Here is a 12,876-nt window from a genome sequence, read left to right on the forward strand (position 1 = left end):
ATATCTTGCCTAGGTGTTGCAGGGTTCCTTGAAATTCTTTGACAGAACTTGACTATATGAGAGGAACTAAGGCAGAAGATTCTGTTGGGTAGATAGAAGTCGGGTTATAAATTTTGGCTGAAAATATTATTAATGACAATTTGAAAATGGAAAATGTACCTTCAAGTTCTCACAAATACAGCAGTATGTTTTAGTCTTGCAATTATAAATTCATTCTTTAATTCTTGACATCAACTAACTCTTATTTTGAAATAGAATGACTCTCTATTTGTTCTAGTCCCTGAGAATCACACCCCACATGATCTATGTATCTGTTAACTTCGTTTTTTTTTTTTTGGAGCATGTCCTAATGTGTTTCACAAATATGACCATCGTTTCTGTTGAATGTATTCAACTCACTGTACTTCTTGAAAACATTTTAGGGGAGAAAAGTTGGGCAGAAGAGGAATGTGACAGCATTGATGAACCACAGTGTCCAGCAGGGTAAGATTATACTCTGAGATACTGATGTTTTCTTTTATAGGAATATCATTCTTTCTCTTTCCAAATTGAAAAGATAAAAATAATAATTATTATTCATTGGTTCAATAAATATTATTTTTAGTTAGGCCTTCTTTTGGCATTGGTAGTATAGAAGTAATTATGGCATGACCCTCTCCCCTGACCCCCCAACCTTCACCCCCGAACTTCCCACTCCTGGTCTAGAAACTGGAAAAAAAAAAAAAAGAGAGGTTATGAATATTTAATGTTCATGAGTGTTGGGTGGAAGAATTTGTGTTTTCCTTCTTAGGAAAAAATGATCTTTACTTTCATTTGAAGTTTTTCAAATTGAACTTACAACAAATTATTTTACAACTTAAAAAATAATTTTTTTGTTTCACTTATATATTTTCAGGATAACATGTCTATGAGAAGATGTTACATAATTTTTATAATTTCTACTTTCTGTTTTTTGTCTAAAGTATTTTATACAATACCTTATGTTTATAAGGTCGTCAGGAAAGGTTTGTGTAGAATTCAAAAAGTGGAAATTTGATGACAGTGTTAGACATGTTTATCTTTGTTCCACTTGAGATCTATATAATTTGAATTATTAATCTTCAGAAATATAATATGTGTTTAAAATAATGATTTTTCCAAACTGTTAAACATTATAAAGCTGTCCTAGTAGAAACAAGAACACAATTTAGAATATGCTGTTTGTTAATATTTATTCTCTTGCAAATTGGAGAAATATTATTGCATTTTGGTTGCATTTCATCTAGCTTTTGGACTAGCAGGGACCATAAATGATGGTCACTGTATGGTGCCTCAAAATGGTGTGAGTGCTCAGTTAGTACTATTTGATAATGTATATGATGAAATACAAATTCATGTATATGAATCTAGACACTTCTAAAATATTCTTTATAAAGATGCTTGTTGAGCTTGTTAGTTTACCTTAGATTACATCCTTACCTCAGTGGAAAATGTTCACTGGATCTGTGTCTTTCTTCTTAACACATTTTTTTTCTTTCTTTCTCATTACCCAGGTTTGAAACACCTCCTACCCTCTTATTTTCTTTGGATGGTTTCAGGGCAGAATATTTGCACACTTGGGGTGGACTTCTTCCCGTTATTAGCAAGCTGAGTGAGTAACTTCAGAGTATACTATTGGAGTGCCACAGTGTCAGTAGACTGAGGAGGCAGTCTCTTTCCGGAAAAATATGGCAGAATCTGTTTTACCAAACTTCTCTGTTGTAAAAGAGTTAAACCCTAGTGATAAGGACCTAGTCTTTAATATTATAATTGTTCTAAAACTGCCTTTTAAATACCTCTAAGATAATAATGGTTATCTTGGGATTTTTATTCCTTGGTTACAGATGTTAAGGATAAGGCATACTTTTTTTTTTTTTTCCCTAGACTTTTGGATTCATTTAGTGGACAAACTATTAAATACTTATTTATCTAATATGACTACATATTAAAGTAGAATTTCAAAAACTGAAGGTATTTCTTATATGAATCTAGTACTGCAGACATAGAATATTTACTTGTTATTTATCCTTTGGTATCATGAGGCATCCTTCCAATTTCTTTATCTCAATTAAAGCCTTAATTAAATGATTATTTTATAAGTTAATAGTGCAGTAGTAGAATAGTCTTTTCTTAGTATAAATGCAAAAGTTTTAAATCACATTAACCACCAGTAATATGGGTACCACTTGTATCATTGTTATTGAAAAAATAAAAAATTAAATATGGGTATAAAAGCTGAAGAACATTACTTGTTATCAGTGATCAGTATATAAATAGCCACAGTGTAATACTGGACTGAAATGGAAATAAGTAAATTCATTATTTTGGTGTTCTTCTGGAGTTCTGAGACATTATTTACTGGACTTGAATATTTAAATGTCAAAATTACTCTCCATAATCACATAGGTACATTTATTGTACTTCTTTTGTAAGAAAATGTTATTTGGAGAAATTCTAAAAATTTCAGTTTTTAATTTCTACTGGGAAGAAAGTAGTGTTTATAAATAATCATTTGACATAAAAGTCTTTAGGAAAGAGCTTACATGGACAAGAAAGACTATCTTATTAGCCAGGCTCACGGGCTTTGAAGCTTGCATCTGGTCCTTTGTTATCATCAGGAGGAAAGTTTGTTTCCATAGCATCAAATACAATATCCTGAGTTCAGAATTAAGGAGCCTTAGGTACCTATATGTGAAGTTGAAAGGAACTCAATGCATAGTTAACTTAAGTCCTTGCTTTGGGTAATTAGGAAGTGTAGCCTGTAATTCTGAACTGTTTGGAATGCAGTGAGATAAATAGACATGTACCAGCCTGAGGAATATTTTCAGGTATGAGGTATCGAAATGCTAGAATCATTAGTTATATGTTCCCTCAGTGGTAGAGGCAGAAGAGGAATGTGATGCTAGGGCTAAATCAGGAACAGTTTGACTTCTGTCCTTCTTGTATTAATACCTGAAGCCAGAAGATGCCTTTAGTCATTAAAGCAGTGTTGAATTTGTCTAGAGTTAACTGGTTTGGACTCTGGGGTGGGACACTGTCCTCCTAGCTACTGCTTCATTCTTGTTTTCATTTTGCTGAGTTAGCTACTAGCGATGTTTGTAGTTTTGTTTTTTTTAAAAACTACATCTTGTATTTAGATATGTTACCACCAAGTAATAGCAAAGATCTAGCAAGCATCATTATGGTCCATCTGGAACTTAAATGTTATTAGTAAGTATGGGATAAAGATTCCATTGGCTTAATTATTTTATTTTTTTTTTAACTAAGAAGAAAAACTGGCTCTCAGCATTGAGTTTGAATCCACAATGTTGCTTTGTAATTCACCCTGAATTTTTATATAGTTATAAATCCCTTCTGGATTCATGTTTTAGTACTACTCAGAAGTCTGTGGTACCAATGCTACATGAAGGAAACAGATTGTCAGTTGTATTTAATAACAATCTTTTTTTCCTCTTGTAGAAACCTGTGGGACATATACTAAAAACATGAGACCAGTATATCCAACAAAAACTTTCCCCAATCACTACAGCATTGTCACAGTAAGCTCTGCATTTCAATTTTTATATGTTCACAAAAGTGAGATGTAAATATAACATTTTTCAAGAGAATAATCAGATTTCAGATCAGAAAAAAATAACTTCTTTTTCATCGTGTAGTTAAGCAGGAAAACTGAGGTTCTGGTTCTTGTTCTTCTACTAACCTGTTGTGACTTTGGGAAAGTCACTTCACCTTCTGGGTCTCCATTTCCCATATGTGAAAAGAGGTGATTGAAGACCCCAAGAAATGATTTCTTAATTCCCTTTCAGTTTAAGATTCTTAGGTTCTGTTCTTTCTGATTAGTTTTTAGCTTACTTTATTTGAGCCCCAGATTGTCTTCACTCATGGGTCCTCAGCCGTCTTTCCAATCATTTCAATGTATGAGGCTAAGCAAACCACTTTGCCTGACTCTAGATGTGATTACAGCTCTCTTTTTGTTTCACTTTCAGATTTAATTTGGATCCAGAAAAAAAAAAGATGTAGAATTCATTAGGCCTCAAGGTTGAAGCCAGAGAATTAATACTTTGACTTATATTGGTACAAGCTATTCTTGGACCCAATCAAAAAGGATTTTGTTATGCAGAAATTTTTCACTGAGCAATCCAAAAGGACAGCTCAGTACTTTTTTCAAAATTAAGAGGCTGCTACCATTCCTTATTTATTTTCTCCTGTTACATAGATTAAAACACCAGTACTGCATAAAACCTTAAGCAGTGGTTGTATTTTGATAATAGGCAGTGTTTTGTTCTTCTCTCCTTAAGCTAGGTTAAGTTCCTTGTAGCTTCAGCTGTATATTTCTCTCTGTAACCTTAACGTTAAAAACTCACAACTTACATAAAACTTGTATTTTATATTTTTTAGGGACTTTATCCAGAATCCCATGGCATCATTGACAATAAAATGTATGATCCCCAAATGAACGCTTACTTTGCACTTAAAAGCAAAGAGAAATTTAACCCAGAGTGGTACAAAGGAGAACCAGTGAGTTTATTTAATTTAGCTATTAAAATTATTTTTTATTATTTTCATCTGTTTCTATCAGAGTAAAATGACAGATCCTCTGGAGTTTTTAAGAACCTATTTAATCTACTGTGTTTGTGCAATCCTTATGCAAATAGAGGTAAATGCAGATAACTCTTAATATAGCTTATATCTTTGTATGTTTTATTCCAGAGTAGGGTTCAGGTTATTCTGAGCCAGTTTTCTTTTCTGCTTAATAATACCTTTTTGTCCTAGTAGCAAAGAGCAGTAATCTGGGGGTAATACTTTGATCTACACAAAGCTAATTGTTTCTTCAGGAGTAAACTATGACATTGTTTGCATTTGCTGACTTAGAAGATTCTCTCCGATTGTGATTTAGATGTGTTCTCCTTTTTAATTTTAAAAAATTGCCACAACAATTCTATAAGGTCTATTTGAATAGTCTTGATATCCCTCTTAGAAGGAAAAGAGCATGATGTTAATTTGCAAGTTATAATTTCAGATTTTTAGCTCTGACATTTAAAACTGTGATTTTTGGGCAAAGTATTCTTTCTGTGCCTCAGTTTTCTGTACTGTAAATAATTCTGTTAACCACCTCATAGAGTTATTGTGATCAGTATTTAAATTAATAATCTAAGTTGCTTATAGGAGTACCATTTAGAACTGTAACTGGCAATAATAAGTGCTCAATAAATGTTAAGTTATATAAGCAAAATATGTCAATAAGTTAAAGATATGTATATTTGTGAATTTTTCTTTTTTCGTGATTTTTTTTCTTTTAACAGAAGCTTATTAAGTAGAAGAAAGTCTATAAAAGTTGCAGGAATTACCAGTTGTTTATATTCTTTAAGTTAATTTAATTTCTGATTATTTACTTTCTTTTTGCTGCTATTCAAAGTCACATTACATGGTTGTTTTGTAGTCTAACTGCTAGAGCTTATTGACATCAAAACTTTCTAGCATTTGAGAGGAAAGCATTGGCAGTTGCGTGAACACAGTTTCCTAAGAAATCAATACTTACATAATTTCCTAATTTTCCTTTTATGTCTTCTCCAGATTTGGCTCACAGCTAAAAATCAAGGCCTGAAGACAGGCACATTTTTTTGGCCAGGATCAGATGTGAAAATTAAAGGAATTTTCCCAGACATCTATAAAATCTATAATGTGTATGTATAACTGTACTTTTTCTGGGACCTATAGCATAGAACAGTTTACTTTCTTATCACAGCCTGAGTTCTAGCATTTGAATGATATGTTATCTGAAAAATGAGACCTATCAAAATAAGAACTCCATTTCAAAGAGTTTTAAATGGATGGTAGATAGACAGTAAAACTAGATGAGGTTTTTTTTTTTTTTTTTTTTTCCTGGAGGTTTTCTAGAAAGCACTGGTGGTAACATGTTGGAGTTTACATTCAGATCTTTGGATAGGAATAAGAATTGAAGCTCTGGTGAAAGTAGGGGTCCTGAACATTTTCATTCCAGGAAGAAAGAACTAGGAGAAGGAGCTGAAAGTATTAAAAGGACATAGGTAGGAGTGACCCTTTGGTGTCCAAAAATACTATTTGAAAGAAGATATTAATGGCACCTCTAGATTTGCATTTTCAAATTACTTTTTTAAACATTCCATCTATAGTGGAACTGATTAGAGTAATCTCCCTGTGATATTCAAAATCCATGGGGTATTGTGGGAAAAAAAAAAAACCACAACTTTTTTCTGGAAGACTCCCTTTGGATTATTTTAGTGAGAGTAGCAAAATAGTTTGGTTTATACTTGGGGAATTTATGTCATAAAACCAATACAGTAGTGTATTTGAGGGACGAAAGGGAAAGTTCATAAATTCCAAACAAGAAATGCATATTTTCTTTGGTAACCTTAGGCTACTGTTAATTCTTTGTGGTTCATGTGAGCACCTTGTTATTTGCCATTAATTTCATTCCATGGATGGTAATTGAGATTCTATGCACCAGGCACTGTCTTAGACCTGGAGAATTTTGCAGAGTAGTGATACACATTCTCTGGCCTCTCAAGTTCTGATAGAGACCTTCTCAAGGAACAACCTAGTGTACTTGGGGTTGGGCAAGCACTCTGATGGAGACCTGTAAACAAAATTCTGTGCCCAGAGGAAGATATCATTCATTCTGCCCAGAAACTGTTGCCTGGAGAACTGTCCGCCCAACAAATGTCCGTTTCCCAGTTTTACTGAGAGTCATCAGTGAGTGAGCTCATCTTCATGAGGTCCCCTTTAAAGAGTATATTGACATGTGGGTTATTCATGACATGGCAGTTCCTATTCTGAGGTACAGGAATAAAATCCTCCGGTAGAAAATGGGAAGCAAATTTTTAGACCTGACTACAACTTTCTTTTTTTTTTTTTTTTTTTTTTACAAACTTTCTGTTTGTTTAACCTATACTCTTAGCATATCATGAGAAATGCTGGGCTAGATGAGTTACAAGCTGGAATCAAGATACACGGGAAAAACAACAATATCAGATATGCAGATGATACCACTCCAGTGGCAGAAAGTGAACAGGAACTAAAGAACCTCTTGATGAGGGTGAAGGAAAACAGTGAAAGAGCCAGCTTAAAACTAAATATTAAAAAAAAAAAAACCCACTAAGATCATGACATCTAGCCCCATTACTTCATGGCAAATAGAAGGGGGGTGGTGGAAATAGTGACAGATTTCCTCTTCTTGGGCTCTAAAAATCACTGCAGATGGTAACTGCAGCCATGAAATCAGAAGATGATTGCTTCTTGGCAGGAAAGCTGTGACAAACCTAGACAGTGTGTTGAAAAGCAGAGACATCACTCTGCCGAAAGCAGGTCCAATATACTCAAGGCTATGGTCTTCCCAGTGGTCATGTATGATTGCGAGACTGTAAAGAAGGCAGAATGCCAACGAATTGATGCCTTCAAACTGCGGTGCTGGAGAAGACTCCTGAAAGTCCCTTGAACAGCAAGGAGATCAAACCAGTAAATCTTAAGGGAAATCAATCCTGAATACTCGTTGGAAGGATTGATGCTGAAGCTGAAGCTCCAGTATTTTGGTCATCTGATGTGAACAGCTGACTCACTGACGTCCTTGATGCTGGGAAAGATTGAGGGCAGAAGGAAAAGAGGACATCAGAGGATGAGGTGGCTGGATGGCATCACCGTTGCAGTAGACATGAACTTGGGCAAACTTTGGGAGATGGTGAGGGGCAGGGAGGCTTGGCGTGCTGTAGTCTGTGGTGTTGCAGAGTCAGACATGACTGGGCAACTGAACAATAATCAACAACAACAACTTTCATATGTGTAAAAACTTAATGTTTATTGCTAGGTCAGGAAAACAATTTTAAGTTTTCAGATGAAACTCTTATATTGCTTCAAACACATTTGATGTCTTGAATTGTTTTAATCTCTCTGAATGCAGTTTTCAGTAAGACACACATTGATATTTTAAACCTTAACACTTGTCACATATTTGTTTCATTTTATCTTTCATTTTAGTTCAGTACCATTTGAAGAAAGAATTTTAGCCGTTCTTAAGTGGCTACAGCTTCCTAAAGATGAAAGGTATGTAGATGATTAATTTCCACCATAAAATACTCATTTGTTTTATTAAAATGTCTGAATATTTTAAATAGATGACAGAAACCTTTGCTATTGGCTATGATGGTTTTGTATCCAAATGAACTTTTTAGTGACTATTACAGCCCCGTTTTGAAGAATTCTAAACATGTAAATTATTTCTCAGCACTTTTAGAAATGTTACCCCAGTGCTATATAACTTTCATTCACTATCATTTGTTGAATTATTCTTTCTATTCTGTTTTACAATGTGTTCGTAAAATATTACATTTTGATACTGTTTGATTTAGACCACACTTTTACACTCTGTATTTAGAAGAACCAGATTCTTCGGGTCACTCTTATGGACCAGTCAGCAGTGAAGTAAGTACATTTTTATCAGTGGTTTTTCCATTAAACCTGGTAGCATCTAACTGAACCTTGCTTTGAAGCAGATTTCTTGATCATTCTATAAGAAACCATGATTTCTGGAAAGAGTATTAAGGACATTTCTATTAAACCAAAAAGATGCACTTTAATCAAAAGGAACTGGGAGCATTGTTTGATTTTACACTATCTACAGTGCTGAATTGAACAAATGATGAGTTAAATTCTGTATTTTTAATTTCAAATGAGACTTGTCATACTCCACCCTTTGTACTCTTTCCAGCAAAACCTATCTTCAATGACTTCAGGGTAGTTAACAACCCTGTGTGCCTTGCTTTGATTCTGTCCATCAGCTCGGCAGAGATGCTCTTTCTTAGAGGTGGGAGATGCATGGCTGACGGTGTGGTCCTGTCATCACTAGACGGAGGAAAGTTTCCCATACCTCTTATGTTAGTCTAAACAATTGGCCAGATGCTAATATAATTTTTATTCTTTCACTCAAGATCCATCTCTAGGACAGTTTGGCTACAAGTAACTCTAAGGATCATTTTGTAATGGATTATCAGATCATATAAATTTTAAGACCAGTATTATTTTTCTGTTCACTAAAGATTTCCCTCTTGAGAAACCTGTATGCTGGTAAGGAAGCAACAGTTAGAACTGGACATGGAACAACAGACTGGTCCGAAATAGGAAAAGGAGTATGTCAAGGCTGCATATTGTCACCCTGCTTATTTAACTTCTATGCAGAGTACATTGTGAGAAACGCTGTGCTGGAAGAAGCACAAGCTGGAATCAAGATTGCCAGGAGAAATATCAATCACCTCAGATATGCAAATGACACCACACTTATGGCAGAAAGCGAAGAGGAACTAAAAAGCCTCTTGATGAAAGTGAAAGAGGAGAGTGAAAAGGTTGGCTTAAAGCTCAACATTCAGAAAACACAGATCATGGCATCTGGTCCCATCACTCCATGGGAAATAGATGGGGAAACAGTGGAAACAGTGGCTGACTTTATTTTTCTGGGCTCCAAAATCATTGCAGATGGTGATTGCATCCATGAAATTAAAAGACGCTTACTCCTTGGAAGGAAAGTTATGACCAACCTAGATAGCATATTCAAAAGCAGAGACATTACTTTGCCAAGCAAGGTCTGTCTAGTCAAGGCTATGGTTTTTCCAGTGGTCATGTATGGATGTGAGAGTTGGACAATAAAGAAAGCTGAGCACAGAAGGATTGATGCTTTTGAACTGTGGTGTTGGAGAAGACTCTTGAGAGTCCCTTGGACTGCAAGGAGATCCAACCAGTCCATCCTAAAGGAGATCAGTCCCGGGTGTTCATTGGAAGGACTGATGTTGAAGCTGAAACTCCAATATTTTGGTCACCTTATGCAAAGAGCTGGCTCATTTGAAAAGACCCTGATGCTGGGAAAGATTGAGGGCAGGAGGAGAAGGGGACGACAGAGGATGAGATAGTTGGATGGCCTTACTGACTCAATGGACATGAGTTTGGATGAACTGCGGGAGTTGGTGATGGACAGGGAGGCCTGGCATGCTGCAGTTCATGGGGTCTCAAGGAGTTGGACACAACTGAGCAGCTGAACTGAACTGAATTGAAAGATTTACCAACATAACTGCTTTTCTGATTCATCTTCATTCAGGGTCCAGTCCATTGCATTTCAAATCATATTCACTAATTTTTAAATTTGGTTAAATGCTAGTATTATTGGCTCATTAAAAAACCTACTTTATCTTAATACTTAAAAATTCCAGTCCATGTTACTTGGATATCTTTCAATCAATGTGAGATCATGTTGAAAGAGCATGTTTTGTAATAAAGTAAAATACACAGGCTACAAGTAAAGATTAGACTGGTTTGCTATAGGCAAAGCTGCAGAAGAATTTCCCTCGGGTGATTTTGCTGGGAGAGAGGAGGAGAGAAATACCAAAGCCAGTTTGCCAAAACCATATGCCATTCTGTGTCCTTGTGACATTTGTATGGAAAATAATGCAGTTTGTTTGGAAATAATGAGTTTTTTTCCTAGAAGTTCTAGTTTTAAAAAATTAAGTATGTAGAACTCTAAGAAGCATTCCGTGAATACCTTTAACTGCATGACATGAGATTGTTTCCCTTTCTTAGGTCATCAGAGCTTTGCAGAGAGTTGACAACATGGTTGGCATGCTGATGGATGGTCTGAAGGAGCTGAACTTGCATAGATGCTTGAACCTCATCCTTATTTCAGATCATGGTAACCTGGGTTTATATCATTTATCCTTCAGGTTAAATGGAGCTTCCAGAAGTTGACTTGATTGATTAATGTTTTATTATTTTCTCTGACTTTTATAGCTAATTATTTCCTGTGGAGAACCTTTAGAAAACACTACATTGAATATAACATACAAGTGAAACACAGAACTCACAGACACCTAAGAGCTTATTAACCACAATGCACTTATCTCCTGATTTGGGGAAGACTTACATCAGGAACTTGGAGAGTTAAAACAATTTTTTTTCAATATTAAATTTTGGTAAATCTACTCTAAACATTTTTGGCATACTTTGAACAGATTATTATGTGCTTCTTCTATTTTCTCTAAAATGATAAATCTGACTTTTAAGGGGAGTATGTGTTAATTTTGGCAGTATTTTGATCTAACTCTTAGTTACTGTGACCTTTAGAACATGTTTGTATGCAGACTTGGGACTGTAAAAGCAATGTGTATACAGGAAAATCAGAAAAAGCTTCTTTTTTTTTTTTTTAAATTTGTTCTTGTTGTTATTATTGTTTGCTTCAGAAATAATTATTGAAAACTATTTCTAGAAACAGTCCTAATAAGATGTATTCTAAAGAAGCCTCCAGTCTGAAAATGAGACGAGCATTTTATACTCCTAGTTAATATACTAGTTGATTCTGAGAAAATACCTGTGCTTTCATATTCAGGCTAAAACTGTGATATTCTTCCTCATTCACATAAAAGTATTGTAACACATAGATAAGAAACACTGAACTAATTTTGGATGAAGAGAAGGGAAAATATTTGCTTTAAGTGAAGCGGTAGATGTATGTGAAACTCTGAGCCTCACTTGTTAGATGTTCAGCTGTCACAAGTGTGATAGTTGGATGTGTGCCAAGTCACTTCAGCCGTGTTCGACTCTTTGTGACCCCGTGGACTTGTAGCCCACCAGGCTCCTCTGTCCATGGGATTCTCCAAGCAGGAGTACTAGAGCGAGTTGCCATGCCCTCCTCCAGGGAATCTTCCTGACCCAGGGATCGAACCCACATCTTTTAAGTATTCTGCACTGGCAGGCAGGTTCGTTACCACTAGCGCCACCTAGGAAAGCCCATCGTGAGTGCTGACCTCATGTTTATTGACTTTAATTCTGAGAGTGAAAGAAATTCTGTCCTACATGTTAAAAGTTTTTTATTAAGGTTGCAACATGTTTGGGGATTTTTTTTTTTCTCCTAGGCATGGAACAAGGCAGTTGTAAGAAATATGTGTATCTGAATAAATACTTGGGAGATACTAAAGACGTTAAAGTTGTATATGGACCTGCAGCTCGACTGAGACCCTCTGATGTTCCAGATAAATACTATTCATGTAAGTATATCTCTGTGCTAATTTTGAATATGATTATATTTACAGTTAGTGTGTGCATGCTCAATTGTGTCTGACTCTTTGTAACCCCATGGACTGTACCCTGCCAAGCTTCTCTGTCCATAGGATTCTTCAGGAAGGAATACTGGAGTGGGTTGCCATTTCCTATTGTAGGGCATCTTCCTGCAGGGGATCCCCAGTAGGGGATCCCTGACCCAGGGATCGAACCTGCATCTCTTGAGTCTCCTGCATTGGCAGGTGAATTCTTTACCACTGCACCACCTGGGAAAGCTCTATATTTACAATACATTCCTCTGAATCATATCTTTAAATTAAAGATGATCAATTAATTTCTTTTTCATGATTAAATATCCAGGACTGGCCTTCTGTACCCAAAGGGATTTTATGGGACTGGATGTGAGGGCACAAGTCTAACCACTTACCTGTTATTCATGACTAAGAATATTAGTTGATGAGCTTGGTACAGTTTTATGTTATCATGTATATTTTTCTTGGGCTTCCCTGGTGGCTCAGATGGTAAAGCATCTGCCTGCAATGCAGGAAACCTGGGTTCGATTCCTGGGTTGGGAAGATCTCCTGGAGAAGGGAATGGCAACCCATTCCAGTATTCTTGCCTGGAGAATTCCATGGACAGAGGAGCCTGGCAGGTTAAAGTCCATGGCATCGCAAAGAGTCTCAGAGACACGACTGAGCGAGTAACACTTTCGCTTTCATATTTTGCTTGTGTTGGATTCAAGATTACTTATAGGGAAAAAAGCTCAAATTTTCAGCTACATTTATTCAA

The 12,876-nt window shown here is 35.7% G+C and overlaps 1 protein-coding gene across 1 annotated transcript in view; it reads left to right on the forward strand.

Annotated features, from left to right (window-relative positions):
• ENPP1 (ectonucleotide pyrophosphatase/phosphodiesterase 1) overlaps nt 1-12,876 on the forward strand; it is a 71,980-nt gene that overhangs the window by 39,541 nt on the left and 19,563 nt on the right. The window contains exons 5-13 of the mRNA XM_018053516.1: nt 423-483; nt 1,533-1,630; nt 3,478-3,557; nt 4,417-4,536; nt 5,593-5,702; nt 8,029-8,094; nt 8,400-8,472; nt 10,615-10,723; nt 11,943-12,074. Coding sequence (XP_017909005.1) covers nt 423-483; nt 1,533-1,630; nt 3,478-3,557; nt 4,417-4,536; nt 5,593-5,702; nt 8,029-8,094; nt 8,400-8,472; nt 10,615-10,723; nt 11,943-12,074 — 849 coding nt within the window. The remainder of the gene's footprint in view (nt 1-422; nt 484-1,532; nt 1,631-3,477; nt 3,558-4,416; nt 4,537-5,592; nt 5,703-8,028; nt 8,095-8,399; nt 8,473-10,614; nt 10,724-11,942; nt 12,075-12,876) is intronic.

Source organism: Capra hircus, chromosome 9, assembly GCF_001704415.2.
Source record: "Capra hircus breed San Clemente chromosome 9, ASM170441v1, whole genome shotgun sequence".
Classification (NCBI taxonomy): Eukaryota; Metazoa; Chordata; class Mammalia; order Artiodactyla; family Bovidae; genus Capra; species Capra hircus.